The following is a 14,519-nucleotide window of genomic DNA, read 5'->3' on the forward strand; positions in this document are numbered from 1 at the left end:
GGCCGAGTCGACTTTAAGAGGGAGAAAAGCAAGGTGAAAAGGGAAGAAGAAACAGCATTTCAACATATGGCTTTTTCTATATAACCACCATGCACACACAATAGGTCTCCACTTCCTTGCTCTTTAATACAAAAGTGACACTGTTGGCTCTGTAGTTCTAAGAAAGAAATAAAGGAGACAAATACTGACTTTCAGATCTCTGGATCCTCCTGCGTTTTGCCTCCTTCAATCCACCCCGTCCCACTTTAGCATAAGATCTAGAAGGCTTTTCTTTCAAGTTTAAAAAGTACGTTGCAGGAGTAGACACAGGGACTTGGATAGAGCGAACTCTTTCTTCTACTCCTTTTGTCATCTCACATTTTTTCCAAAAGGTCGTGAAGCATCTAACCTTTCAAGGGAAGCGATCCCAATGCCTGGTGTGCCTTTGAATGTCTGCCCCATGACCAGGCCTGTATGTACAAGACTTCAAAATTCCCCTGAACTTGCAAAGAATTCAGTTTATAGAATTCTTCTCATACATTCTACTTAATCTCTACTCCTATTAAAATGTTTTTACAGTTACGAACAATAAATATTCACAATATCAACCCAGAGTCAGTCATTCCCATAAAAGCTCAAGGTTTGGGGCTTTTTGTTGGGGGATTTTTATTTTTTTTTTTAATGGGGAAGAGAAGCAGGAAAGGAAGAAAACAGCAGAAGTGGAAGAAAAGGAAGAGAAGAACCAGTTCAAACAAAGATTAGCATTGATTTATGAGAACAGCAGACAGGGAATTTCACTTAACCAGGATCCTAAATAAGTTCAAGAAATAGTTCATAACCTGACTCAACAAATCTCATGGTCTCCTTTATTACCTAGACTATCTTTTTTATTTTTTGTTAAATATACCTCTGCAGGGCACAATCACATACAATCAATACGATTGGAAAATTACATGAGCTCTATCCCAAGCATATATGCACCAATGTTAAAAAGTTATTTAAAAAAAACCAAACAAACCAAAAAATAAAATAAACTCCACCCAAAAAGGTGATAATGACTGCAGAATGTCTCGGGGAGACTTGTACAGAACTAACAAGATCAAAGAAAACTAGGCTTACAAAAAACAGGAAAAGAGAGTCATCTATAGAGAAATCCCACAACTGGAAGTAGATGATTTCAAAGAGGGGGTGGGAGCTGCCATAGAGCAGATCCCACAACTCTTCCTCCCTCCTCCCACACAGGCCTTGCCTCACCTCTTCCTCCCCACAGCAACAAAGACAATGGGGAAGGAGCTTGACACTATGCTACCAGTTATAGAAAATAGGGAAAAATAATCAAGCTACAGCACAGTTGCTAAGCTGACTTCAAGGAAAGCTCCTCTTAGCATAGAAGCTGCTTATGCAGCAAGCAGAGGCCAAAGGGCCTTAAAATCAGAAAAAACTGAAAGTCATTCGATGTGCTAGATTTGCCCCTGTCAGAGCAGCTTCACTTAGGAGAGGCTGCAGATCAAAGGTACCAATTGTAAACTGTGCAGCAGCCGTGACATGAACAGGGTTTCTTCTCTTCAGTCTCAGGTTGCTTTATACATTTATAAAATGCTGCTACCAGGGTTCTTTTTAAAAAGCTAGAAATAAAGAGGTCAGTGCACACATCCAGTTGTGGGATCCATCCAATACACAATCTGGTTTGGATGCCAAAGACTTGTGAGTACTGTCTGCCACAGAACTATTAAAAAATCTTTTTAACATTACAAAGAAGCAAATAATTTCTTAAACATCAAATACTCCACAAGATTTTCTTTTTTGCTTACAGATATATTTTCCCCATATACATTTCATATGTAATTCCATCATCTCTAATGCTTTTCATTTTTGGAGACACTGCACCACCACCTGTTGCTTCCATCTTTCCCAAGACTGTATTTTTCAAATTGGAGTTGATAATTGTGTTTTCCTCAGAATTTTCGAATTTTAGAATCAGTTGTTTCCTGGAATATGAAAACATCCAACCTATATATATATATGCAAAGACACAACCTTGCTGGCTGAAGCTAGGCACCTAACCTTTCCCAAATGCTGACCACCTGGCAATCTGCACTAAAATCATACACAAACTCACTGGAATTGCAAAGATTGCCTGGGAAAGATCAGTTAATTATTTAGATTACTAAACTACAGGCATCCAATTTTGGTTATTATGGTCACATAATTTTAAACTTCAACTGACTGGGATGTTCCCGATGCAGACAAATCCACATTCCCACCTGTTCTTTTTATTGGGACATTTCAGAAAAAGCTGCACCCTCTTTGCTTACCGTAGTGTTCAAAGAGTTTCCACAGCACGATATTACACTTGCCATGGGGAAATAAAATGATAAAGAAAAAAAATCAATACAAAGTTTGTTCTCCTTTCCCTGCTAATCAAGGCTCTGCCTGCATCACAAGAAGTGCCTTGAAGACTGTGACGACACTAAGCAGTTACATTCTTCTTCCTACACAAGGATAAAGACCACAAGTTAACTGTATAAGGACACTGTGTGGGATAACATTCCCCAAAATCGCTTACTTATATTGTATAACTTGAACTAACATACTCTAACCTCTTTCACCCCCTGACCGTTCAACAGAAAATAATGCAGTTGAGTATGGAAAAAGAGAATCCCTAATGAAGTTTTTGACCTTTCAGATTATATTTGGTCTGAGAACAACTCAGTTTGCGCTACACAGTGTGTCTGCTCATGTACCACAGGTAACAAGCACCCAGCTGTCAGCACCAAGGCTGTAGCTAAAAGGTGGCTCAGAAGGGCTGCTTCACTTTCCTCATAAATCCAGAGTTACATTTCCTCAAGCGAGGCAGATGTTTTTGCAGTTGGTGTCTAAATTACCATTTAGACAAATCAAGAACTTTTGCCTTTTTTTTTTTTCTTTTGTTCCGAGGGGAATTGATTTATTGTGATACAAAAAAATGAGCTGCTGACACACTGACTTTTTTTGGTTGTTTTTACATCAGTGCTACCAACGTTAGGAGACAGGAATAGAAAGTGTGTGCTTTGGAAAGTGAACAACGACATAATTTGAGTATGAAGGTAACATCATGCCCCAGTCTTGCTCTGTGTTTTCTATCTACTCTAGGACTACAAAAACTTCTTCATACACACACAGACAAGCACAAAACTTGCACACTGCTTATATGCTTTTTTTCCCCATTTTAGAACAGAGAAGATGAGTTGTCACTCCTGCTGTGGAGCCTCCTCATTACTAGCACTTAATTTCTTGGACCATAAAAGAGTCTGAAACAGCCAGTCAAAGATACTTTATATTGGGTTTTTTCAGATAACTATCCTGTAAGTCTGCTTCACTACAGCTCAGATGTATAAATGGAAGTGACAATGGAAATGAGGGTTTATGCTACTCTGACTTACAAATTTCTCTCTGAATCTAAAAACCTTAATAATAGTCTGCAAGAGTTTAAGTTAGATCAAGGAAGGGAAATGCAAGTGGCTTTCTTGTATTATCAATGAAAAGCCTCACTCCTAGCCTTCTCTAATATGGAATTTGCCCTACCTTACTCAATTTGTGCTGTCAAGAGACAATATCATCATACGAGTTTGCTTCTTCCATATCTAATTTAATGTAATGCTACAGTTTGACAAGTCTTCTCAGTTCCAATGGGCTTAAGAGTCAGTCACATTTGCAACACAGATCTATCTTTTACTGTCACTGAAGAAGTTTTAAATTGGTATTCAATTTAAACACTCAAAGACAAGGCTTCTTTGATTATATAAAATTTCTATGTTCCTTCTCCCTCTCTAAATTAGCCATTCCATCAGCTGAGAGAGTGCATGAGAGACTGAAAACACATCAAAATACCCCAGATACATCTCAGTACATTGCAAATTTTATGACTAAATGGAATGATTTTCCACAATTCAATGCATGGGTAAGGCTTGACAATCATTAACATTTGTAAATTGTTATTAGGATAATACAGTCAACTCACAAAACCCTACAAAGATTTGACAATCAAAATGGCCACACCAGGAAAAAAAAAAGTGTAAAGCACAAGTCTTTGGCTCTCCTTTAAAGAAAAACAGCAGTTTACCATGTTTATACAGATCCCCCGTTTGCCTACCAGTAGGGGCAATATCACATTTGTGCATCACTGAGTAATAACACCATTAGAAAAGGCAACTTCACAGAAGTTATTGGCTAAGCGAATTCATTTGAATGCTCTGTTTTGAGGCAGCAAGCTGTCACTGTTACACAATCAGGGAGGGCAAATGGGCAAGCCACAGAAGGAACAGAAGGTATGGACAAAAGGGAGAGAAAAAGACTCAGAAGAAACTGGACACAGAAGCACTTAAGAAGAAAAGGGATAACAGTGCTGCAAGTTTTGAGAGCTGCTCTGATCTAAATAAAACAAGTCCTGCTCTGAAATGGGCCAGGACACGATAGCATACAAGAGGGGCAGAAGAAAAAGCGTACGCTTCTCCTATTAAGAAAAGGGAACCAGGTCATAGGGAAGGAAGAAGAAATGTTGATAGAAGAAGGAGGAAAATAACACTAGAGAATAAACAAACAGCATTTCTACTCTGACCAAATCCCTAACATACTAAAGCTTAACCTAACACTTGAAGCTTCCTATTCTGGGTGGTTTGCCCATGCTGGGGCTGAAACCCAGGTATATCAACAAGTGTTCAAAGTTGTCTACTGCAGTAGAAAGTCTAAGCTACCTACCAAATGATGCAGTAGTGCCTTAACATCATTGTAATACTATTTTTTCTTGCCCAAGCAGAAGGAACTAAACCACTTTCTAGCCGAGACCACTTTCACTGAGGTGGACAGCATTCCTGTACAACAAGGGGCTATAGAAATGAATGTATCAGGATACACTTACTCCAGAAGTTTTCATTCCCTGTTTATTTGCTGTAACCATCAATGCTTCCATTATATGTAGAACTATCTGTCCTTGCAGTTCTACCAGCATGCTTTTCCACAAAAAGGGAAAATTTTAGGTGCAGCTTCCAGAAGAGACTTAAAAGCATACACTGCATTTTTTGTTCGACTTGTTTAATTAAACTTCTGCAAAAAAGCAGAAAAAGGATAAGAGGAGGAGGGGGAAAACCAAAGCTAAAAATCAATACTGTTAGTAGATATTAAACAAACTATTTAACAAGCCAAACTATAATACTGGGCAAACAGGGCATTCACCTGGACACACTGATCACAAGAAGGACACTACGCACAAAGTACAGCACGGAAAGCTGGATAAAGGAGAAAAAACAACAGCAAGGTCTCCCTTCTAATCCACAGGTTTTGGAAGCATTCACCATACGCAGGCCAGCAATCTGAACAGCCCTTACTATGGAATTCCTCCCAAGAGCAAAAGTGGAGAAAAACATTAATCCCTAACCTAGCAAGGAAACTAGCTGGCACAAGTTTTTTGCCCCTCCAGATATTTTTCCTAGTGTTGACAATGAATCTGTAGATTCAAACAGTTCATAACCGTCTTTGAAAATTCCTTTTACATCAAGAATCATACGCAGTCAAAAAAGGTACATTCTGGGCTTGTCCTCCTATATTACAATATTGCACTTATTATTTCAACTAAAATGAGCTCCCTGTGTTAATAAAGACACAGCAGGGAGTAAACTAATTAAAAACAACGATGAGAAGGCTGACCTGATGGTGGTGCTCTGCACTTAAGGAAGGGAGAACAGGGCACGGTGCCCATGTCAGTTGACATGTGAGCAGGCTGCCAGGGGAACACGTTAATCATTGTTAATCATCGTCATGCCCAGAGCAGAGAGGGGAGGAACAGACCTGACAGGCTCAAAACTGCCTCAGCCTGGCTCTGCTCAGCCTGAAGGTGAGCAGCTGCAATGCTGGGCCTCAAGTAGGAGATACAGATGGACGGGGGCAAGATGTAGGTGAAGCTCTTCTACTGCAAAGGCAATTCTTTGCCATAAGTCAAGAGGGGTTAGAAAAAAAAGCAAGCTTCATAACTACTCATTGCAATTAAGAGGCCAAAGTTCAGCAAAGAGCAAAAGAAACCTGTGTGAAGACACATGGAAAGTGTGGGCGTGTGCGCTGAAAAATGCCTTTGTTTTCATTCAGTGCTTCTACCTCCCAGACATTTGATCACAACAGCTGCGCTCATGCGAAAAAATTCTTAAAACATACCCAATATATATACAGATATAACTATGTATATATGTATATATATATTTATATATAAATTTTTATTTAAATAAAAAAGAAAGCTCGAATCCCAAGCCAATATGTGTATCAAATCCTTGACCAGCCAGGTCTGTAGGGCATAATCAAATTCAATGTGAAATAGTATATAAACGCGGTGCCTTGACTGGGCAAATTAAATAATTGCTACTCAAAAGAGTCTTCTGTTTGGACTCTCCTACTGGTAGGCAATAGTGGGACTGTATCCCCTCCCACCCCCCATTTTGTTTTATTTAACAGTATGATGAATGCAAAGCTTAGCCCAAGATTTTGCTATGACCTCAGCAGGAGTTAAGGTTAAGGAAAAAACTAAAAACCAAGAAAATTTATTAACTCTTGCTTTACCCAACCAAAGCAATGCAGTAATTTATTACATAACCAGTGCTTTCTCATTTAGTAGTCTAACCTAGAAAGAAAAAATGAGAACAGGCCAAGAAGGTGCAGAGGGAGCAGCACTTCAAAAAAAAAAAAAATCATTCTCTAGAGTTCTTCATACACAGGGTCTCACCCAGGGCATCTCGACAGTCAAAAAATGTGCAGCAAGAACCAAAGTCTCTTTCATTTCTTTAACTTTTAAAGAAAACATCTAGAAAGGCTCACTACTGTTGTCTCCAACTTATGCTTACAAAGCATCTGCTTGGAGAAGTAGCACACTAGATCTATCAAGCAAAACTCACTTTTCAACCCTTCTGACAGGATCCGCGCTGTACCTTAAGTGGTCATTTCGAGGCAGCTTTTCCCCTGTGAAGGGGGAATCTAGGAAGGATTCACCGCAGCAGCGGCAGACAACCTGCAGATTGATTCTCAGGTGTCGAATTCTAACACACACAGATCTTGATGCCAACTTTAAAAAAGAAATAAGAAATTCCCCTCTATTTTTTAAAGGTTGCTATCATTGATGCACACAAGTCAAAGATGTTGGTCTCCTTCAGTAAAAGGCCCTCACAAAAGCATTATAATCAAATAACTGATGTATCACTGAACAAAAGAAAAAAAAAATCAAGTTACAGAGGAAATTATTATGTTTTTAATAATAATAAAAAATAGCAATGAAAAAAACCAAAAGCATGAGTAGCTGAGAAGGAGGCATACACAAAAGACCTGTTTCAAAAGGCAGAGAGGTCAGTACATCCCCCTGCATCAAGTCAGTTGTATGGCCTTTGGGTAAGCTTGTTTTAAAGGCATAGTGAGAAGATGGGGAAAAAAACCCCAGCAAACACTGGATGAACTAAGGTGGTTCACCAGCTCATTGGCAGTTAACATCCCCCCAGCAACTGCAGAACCATAAGCTTACCTTCTCTCTACTCTGTATTTCTAGAGATTCTGCCTGGGTCACGGCTGTACAACCTTCACTGCTCAGTTAAGCCTCTCTAGCACAAGCCCCAGATAACCAGCTTCAGAAATACCCATGTTTTAGTAGATGGGCCTATGTTCTGCTGACCTCTTCAGTCCCAACAGAAAAAAAAAGACCAGCAACTTTCAAATACAGTAACATATGTTGGATGCTTGTTATTCTCTTAAACTACACATGCTGTGTTGGGACGTACACAAAGGACTGTAACTGTTGCATTGCAAAGATTCTGTCATTTGTAGTTTAAACTAAAATAATTTAAAGCAAGCTGTCCGGCACACACTAGGGTTCAGTTCCTAGCCACAACGGGAGGAATTGTTTTAAGAATGAAGTTTGCTGCACACCTTTTGACACTGCAATTGACAGCTACTCTCCAACCCTCATTATTCCTTGTTTACCCTTAAACCATACAAGGAAGCGGCCAGGTTGTTTCAGATGTTGAGAAATTAAGGTCATAAAGAAATATGCACTGGGTATGTAATAATACCAAAATAAAAGAAAAAACCTACTTCATTAAGATCATACAATTAATCAAACAGAGTATATATATAATATCTTTTTTTTTTAAGCCCTGGGATCCAAGGCGTCCAAAGTTATTAAAATAAAGTTCATTCACAGAACAAAAACAAATTTAATTTGAATCGCTTGCAGATACTGCTAATTTTCATTTTTTTTAATTAAAAAATGCGTTAATGTGAACTATGTGCAGGATTTGTTTCTAGTAGTTGTGTTTGTGCACATTGCCTCTGGACCTGCTGCTCTGCTACTGCTGTTGCTCCTGGGTTTCTCCAATCACCCCTGGAAAAAAAACGAGATGGAAGCTACCAAGACCCCAGCAAAGGAAACTCTGGGGTATGGGGTGCGCTGGCCACACTTCATGGAGCAGACGTGGGTGTAACTCCCACTCTCTGGGAGTCATGGTTGTCTCCTCCTCCCTCTGGGTCCTCTGACAGGCTCAGAGACGCCGTCTTGTTTGACAGGAGGCCAATGTTCTCTTGTGTCAAGGCTGATCCATTTGGAACATCACTGCTGAAAGACAGTTGATGAGAAAGGGGGAGGGGGTGAAGAGAAGTAATTACTGAGATTTTTCGTTTATTTTAAGTAAAAGCCTTGTATAATAAATAGGTTGTGCGGTATGCTGCAGGTACTTACCAGAAAGAGATGAACTAATAAAAGGCTAATTGAAAACAAACAAGACTTCATATTTTTAAGGTTTTAGATTAGTTATATTTTTCAAATTATTTCAGTATATGCCACAAGATGTACATCATGTATCTGTACAATGCACTCATTCCAGAATATGTAACTTATCTGGATCATTTACCTTAATTCTAATGGTGCAGCGCAGAACTCAAGAACAGGACTTCATAAGCAACCGAGGGATACATTTTCTGAATAAATATCCAGATTCCAAACTGCTCACATGAAGTTATGTAAACTTGACTTAGTGAAACATACGCAGCATTTGAGCTCTTCTGTGCCAAGTATTAGTCTGAATATACACAGATGCTTGCAGCCATCTGAAAATGGTTGCTGTGTACATTTCCAGCATCCCCAGCCAACACTTTATTTCAGTCGACTATCAAATATGAGTTTAAATCAATCCTAACTTCTACACAGATAAAAATTACTGCCTACAAATAAAACTGAACTTTGTTTCAAAGTTACATACCTTCCTAGACAACATCCACATCACAAACCTTAGCAGGATAGAATAACTTTCCTCTCACATTTGGAACAATTCTTTTCTTTGCAGCTAAAACGGTAGATAAAAATTTCTTTTATGGTTGCTATTTATCTCCTGCTCCTCTCTACTAATCATCCAACATTGACTAGATGGACTTCTAGTCTTACAAACATTGCAGTTCTTCTGTTGCATTAATTGATATACAGCCTAATTCCCCTCACCTACTCATCATCTGAAATGGCCCTTAATTCATGCTCGCACTATAAAAACTTGATTTGTATAATCTTTTCCCAGGAGATGCTTCCACACCAGAGACAGTGTGAGGCGAGGGGTATTACTCACATACCATAGAGCGACCTTGACTAAGTCACTCTCCTGTTACACAAAGAAAGGTTGCGGACCCACGTTACCTGAATGTCAATGCGAGGTCCTCAGCTGGAACCTTGCTTTGTGGTTCTAATTGTCCATTTTCTGTCTGTTTAGTGGTGCCCAGTTTGTTTTTTATATCCAGTGAGGACTGGCTCTCCTTTAAAAAAAAAAAAGGACAAAAGAAAAATTCTTTATCTTTGCGTTAAAAGAATTTGAGACTTCATCCTTTGGGACGGATGATGAAGGCCTGTAAATTAGAGCCATACAGTGTAACCCACAAAGGCCATGAGACAAGAAAACAGACTCACTAAGATGCTCATCCTCTCAGGACACAGTTATTTCCTGAAAGGAAGGGATGATTCTTGGAACAACAAGCAGAGACCATGGACTGTAAACAGCACACAGACTTCCGAACACTAGCCTGTACCTGCAGATGACGTTTTCTATGTTAAAACAGTTTATACAACTCATGGCACAGTGACCTTGGGTACGATTCATAGTTTTCAACTTATTTTCAAATGGCGACAAAATAACAGCAGAGTATTTTAAAGTGGCTAGAATTCACATTCTTCATGAAGAAGAATGAAGAAACTTCTCAGGAGGTTTTGAAGAATAAAAAAGGTGAACAGGGAGATGGATGACTCCAGCTGCGGTCATCCAGCAGAGCGCCTTTTTGCCAGGGTGAAAGGGCTGCAGCCAGCTACACAGCTCTCCGCTCCACCTCACTGCCTCCCACCCCCACGGCACTCACCATGCTCAGCTCACGGGTTCTCTTCCCAATTTCCCTTTCCACCTGGTGTAGCTCCAAGCTCAGCTGCTCACTTGAGATCATCCCAGACCACTTGGGAGGTGGGGCTGGGGGCTGTGGTTGGCCTGCCAGGGTAGTCGCCTCCCTCTGCAACAGCAGCCTGTTACTAACAGCCTAAATGCATAAAGCCAAGCACATACACAACTGAGCACACAACACACCAAGCACAGGAAGAGCTCTAGGCCATAACCCTAGAGTATTGCTTATTTGCAAAACCAAGGCCTTCTCTCTCCTTCTTTAACAAGCTCCCAATTGAAATCACTTCCAAAGCAAGTTTAAACATTTTTTACATGCAGACAAGTGTCTTCACTTTTAAACAAGCAGCATCAAATTCCTTTTACTGTAATAAATTTGCATGGGTTTTCCCCATATAGCTCTTGTTCTCAAAACTAAGATTAAGCACATGAACAAAAACACTATTCTTTTGTGAGCAATTTGTTGAACAAAGGAGAACAGCAGATAAGCAAATCTGCTACTTTATTTTATAGTAGTACAATTTATCAAATCCTACAGTACAGCCAGTATTATTATTAAACCATACAAAGCATGTTGAGAAATGTGGATGTCAGTATGTAGCTCCCTGCTGAGCCAGACCAGGAAGCACAGGAACAGAGAGGAGCAAGTGACTACGGCCATTCACAAGCTGCAAATTACTAGCAGCCAAATAAAAGCAGTAACCATGTCAGACACTCCAAAAATCTGCTAAAACTGGGGAATCAGTTCCACAAGGGTGTGCTCTGCATTTAAACACACTATCCATTACTCCACACAGCCGAACATCTGGCTTGTCTACAAGCAGAAATGCTCATTCATTTGAGGAGAAAGCAAAATAATCTAGTTCTTCATGCTAAGACTGAATTAAGCGATTGCTACGACCTTGCAACAGGTAAAACAATAAAGCTTCCTGGATTTCAAGTATCTACTTGCAGCTTCGAAGACAAGAGAGAAACTGAAAGCGATTATTACTCAAACTAACCTGTTAGTTCTGACAAATTCAAATTATGGTAAAATCAAGGCTCAAAACTCAACTACATAGGATTTAACACTGACACAATCACAATAATAATGAGCAGGAGAGGCAGGCCACTTATAGTTTTGCAACTTTCCAATACTCTTCTAGTATGGCAAAGGCAGACATGCAAGATTTAAAACATTTTCTCCTCTTGTTCCCAAACAAGAGCACAAGAACACAAGTTATGCTTCAAGTAACTAAGAAATGCATACTACTTGTAACTGCTGCTGCAACTTAAAAATTGTGAGCTCTTACAACTAATCTACAATAACCCTCCTCTAAAACACATGTTCTTAGGTAACCACAATTTCAGCAGAAGCTGCTATCCAGTACTTATAGCAATTCCTTCTGGGAAAACATTAATATGAATAATTGCTGAGGTACCTAGAAGAGTCTTCTGGTAAACATTTACTGATTTTTCCTCGGACTAAAAAAAAAAGGTAACTAAAGCTTTGCTAACACAATTCTTTCACTATGCCTTCATATTTCTCCTTATGTATATCACAAAATGTAAACAAAGATTTCAGCTTATTAATTCTTTACAAATGCAGACTCCCATCTTTCCTCACGTCGCAAGAAACTACATTTCTTTTAAGCGAGGAGACATAAATATTAGGTTTTAATTTTTCAAGCTAAATATCTTTTATATTTATTTTCTTGACTCTTGTGGCTTGCGCTATTTAGGAAGAAACAGGTACAACACAAAGCCAAACGTGAAACAGATGAAGGTCATAGCTTTCTGGACATAAAATCAGACACCGTCAATGGCAGTGAAGCCGAGAGGAACAGGTACCTACACCACAAGTTTGCCTCCGAGTTAACAGATGAACAGAGAGGGGGAGTAAGTGAGAGAGAATGAAAGCAAACATGAATGAGCAGAGTGTACATTCAAGTATGCTGCTGATCTGCACATGAAGTTTCTGCTTTAGCAGAAAGGTTTACACTTGTACCATTGCCCTGATGCCTAGCATCACAGAATTAAGTGTTGTTACCCAGTATCATTACAGCCAGAGAAAGATCAACTTATGAAAAGCAGCTTTACTAGCTTCATCTCTCTCCATACCACCCCTCACGGCTCTTCCAAACATTGGTACCAACCTCTAGTCCTCGCATTTGTGTCTGCTGGCTAATCTGATGGTCTACTTGCTGCAGCTCCATGCGCAGCTGCTGCTCTCGTTCAGCTGAGGGCAACTGTTTCCCATGCCCAGCCACATCCGACATGGACAGTCTCTCCCTTTGGGATCAGAAAAGCAAAAATAAGGAGATTTCCAAAAAAAAGCTTTACTCAGCTGGCACAGGAAAAATAGATGAATAAAATTTGAAAAAGGCAAAGGAAAAATAAAGCAATGCTACCTGTCACTGAAGCGTCCCTGAGAAGGTATATTTTGATGAGGAGAATATGGAGCGCCTCCCCAGCCACCGTGAGTTCCGTAAGGACTGTAGTCTGCCAATGAACGAAAGAAAACCACGTCACATTACTACAAAACTATCCTTCAAGTAGTTCAGCCAACACACAGAACTGGACAGCAATCAGAGAATAACCAGGAAGGTCAGCCCTCTAAGAGTGAGGAGGTCTAATGTTTCCTCTGCTGAAATGAACACAAAAAATACCTGTGACCAGTCTCACGTGCATAATGCATGACTCTTCCTGCACATCCAAGATTTGTTACAGCCTTCCAGAGTCTGAGCTTGTGAAGGACTTCGGAAACCCCAGGGGATGGAGACTCAAAAACAAACTTAAAGCCACTATGAGAGCAATTATTTTAATTACTTAAGCTCCTAAAAGACTTGAGAATTGATTGAAAATTCTGAGATACCTTGTTAATACCTAGTTTGAAGATTAAGCTTTCAGGGAAGCCAGAATTCTGCCTGTGATAGTCTAGAAAGTAACTGCCGGAATTAAGCAGAGAGCTTTTCTCCTGTTTCCAGAAGTTAACTCCCGAAAAAAAATCTAAAGGAGTTTGGGGGAATATAATTAAGTATTTTCTTAAGATTACTCAGTGGACCTCAAGAAAGAGACCATCTTTTAGAGTAAGATACATATCCACACTATACATGTGATGAGAAAACAGATGTGCAGACAATAAACCATGCCGACTTTATTCGCTTTGCCTAACAGTACACAAAACAACGGCTGCATTAAGTTGCAGCAGCAACTACCCATAAAGTAGAAGTGCAGTACAGTACTTGTTATGATGGTTTTGCATTATGTATTTGAGAAAGCAGTAACTTTCTGGATTCTACCACAACAGATTTAAATTAAAAGAAGCCTCATCTCAGAGGGATGAGCAGAATAAAGGAACTTTTTGCGAACAGCAACAATGAATCACCAACACACACACTATGTGTGCACAAACCTGGCTGTGGAACAGGAAGTATGGCAAAGCCTGAAGAAAAAGGCTGCCGCTGTAAGCCCTACCTAGAGTTATTTTTGTGGCATAACATACATCTCGTCTATATTTTTAAGACAAGAAACAAGTTTACAAGGGCTGTCTTCAACTTACATTACACTGTAGTAGTAAAGAAAATAGCAACAGCCAGCAAAATCCAAGAGCACGCATCGTACCTGAAATGATTGATTTGGTGGTAGCTCCCTGAACCGCCATGGCCTGCATGGGACCAGAATTCTGGTACATCGCTTTGGAAGTACGAGAGATAGCCCCAAATCTCGACACAGTTGGTCGGTCTCCAAATGGAATGAGGTCATCATCACCAGTCTCTGCTGCTCTTCGCTGCATGTCTAATCGCTGGTCACGCATGGCTTTACTATCTACATTCTAGACAAGATATGGAAAAGGCAGTCAAAAACTTACTCAGAAACAAACAAAACCACATTCCTTTTACAACAAGCTGGTCCCAGTATAGTGTCTCTTGTGTTCTCTATTCCCTTCATCCTTCAACTAGTCTTCCCATTCCTCAGTTTACAATTCCACTGTTAGAGTGATGTCTCTTTAACAATCTAACTTAAAATGACCATTACTACCACCACTGTGAAATAGCTGCATAATTAATTGCAAACAAATCCAAGGGAAGGGAGCAGCAGCAAGAGGAAATTAAGACAGGAAAAGTCTAATGG

At 39.7% G+C, this 14,519-nt stretch overlaps 1 protein-coding gene across 15 annotated transcripts in view; it reads right to left on the reverse strand.

The window, feature by feature from the left end:
- RC3H1 (ring finger and CCCH-type domains 1) overlaps positions 1-14,519 on the reverse strand; it is an 81,235-nt gene that overhangs the window by 16,780 nt on the left and 49,936 nt on the right. For 4 of the 15 annotated variants that reach the window (XM_054211181.1, XM_054211184.1, XM_054211182.1 and 1 more), the window contains exons 15-20: positions 14,010-14,220; positions 12,797-12,887; positions 12,542-12,677; positions 10,375-10,545; positions 9,665-9,780; positions 837-8,596 (exon numbers count right to left, since the gene is read on the reverse strand). In XM_054211181.1, coding sequence (XP_054067156.1) covers positions 8,443-8,596; positions 9,665-9,780; positions 10,375-10,545; positions 12,542-12,677; positions 12,797-12,887; positions 14,010-14,220 — 879 coding nt within the window. In that variant the 3' untranslated portion in view covers positions 837-8,442. Of the gene's footprint in view, positions 1-836; positions 8,597-9,664; positions 9,781-10,374; positions 10,546-12,541; positions 12,678-12,796; positions 12,888-14,009; positions 14,221-14,519 lie in introns of those variants that run through there. The other 11 variants (XM_054211183.1, XM_054211185.1, XM_054211195.1 and 8 more) reach the window with 6 other exon arrangements.

The sequence above is a fragment of the Rissa tridactyla genome, chromosome 8 (assembly GCF_028500815.1).
Source record: "Rissa tridactyla isolate bRisTri1 chromosome 8, bRisTri1.patW.cur.20221130, whole genome shotgun sequence".
In the NCBI taxonomy this organism is placed as follows: Eukaryota; Metazoa; Chordata; class Aves; order Charadriiformes; family Laridae; genus Rissa; species Rissa tridactyla.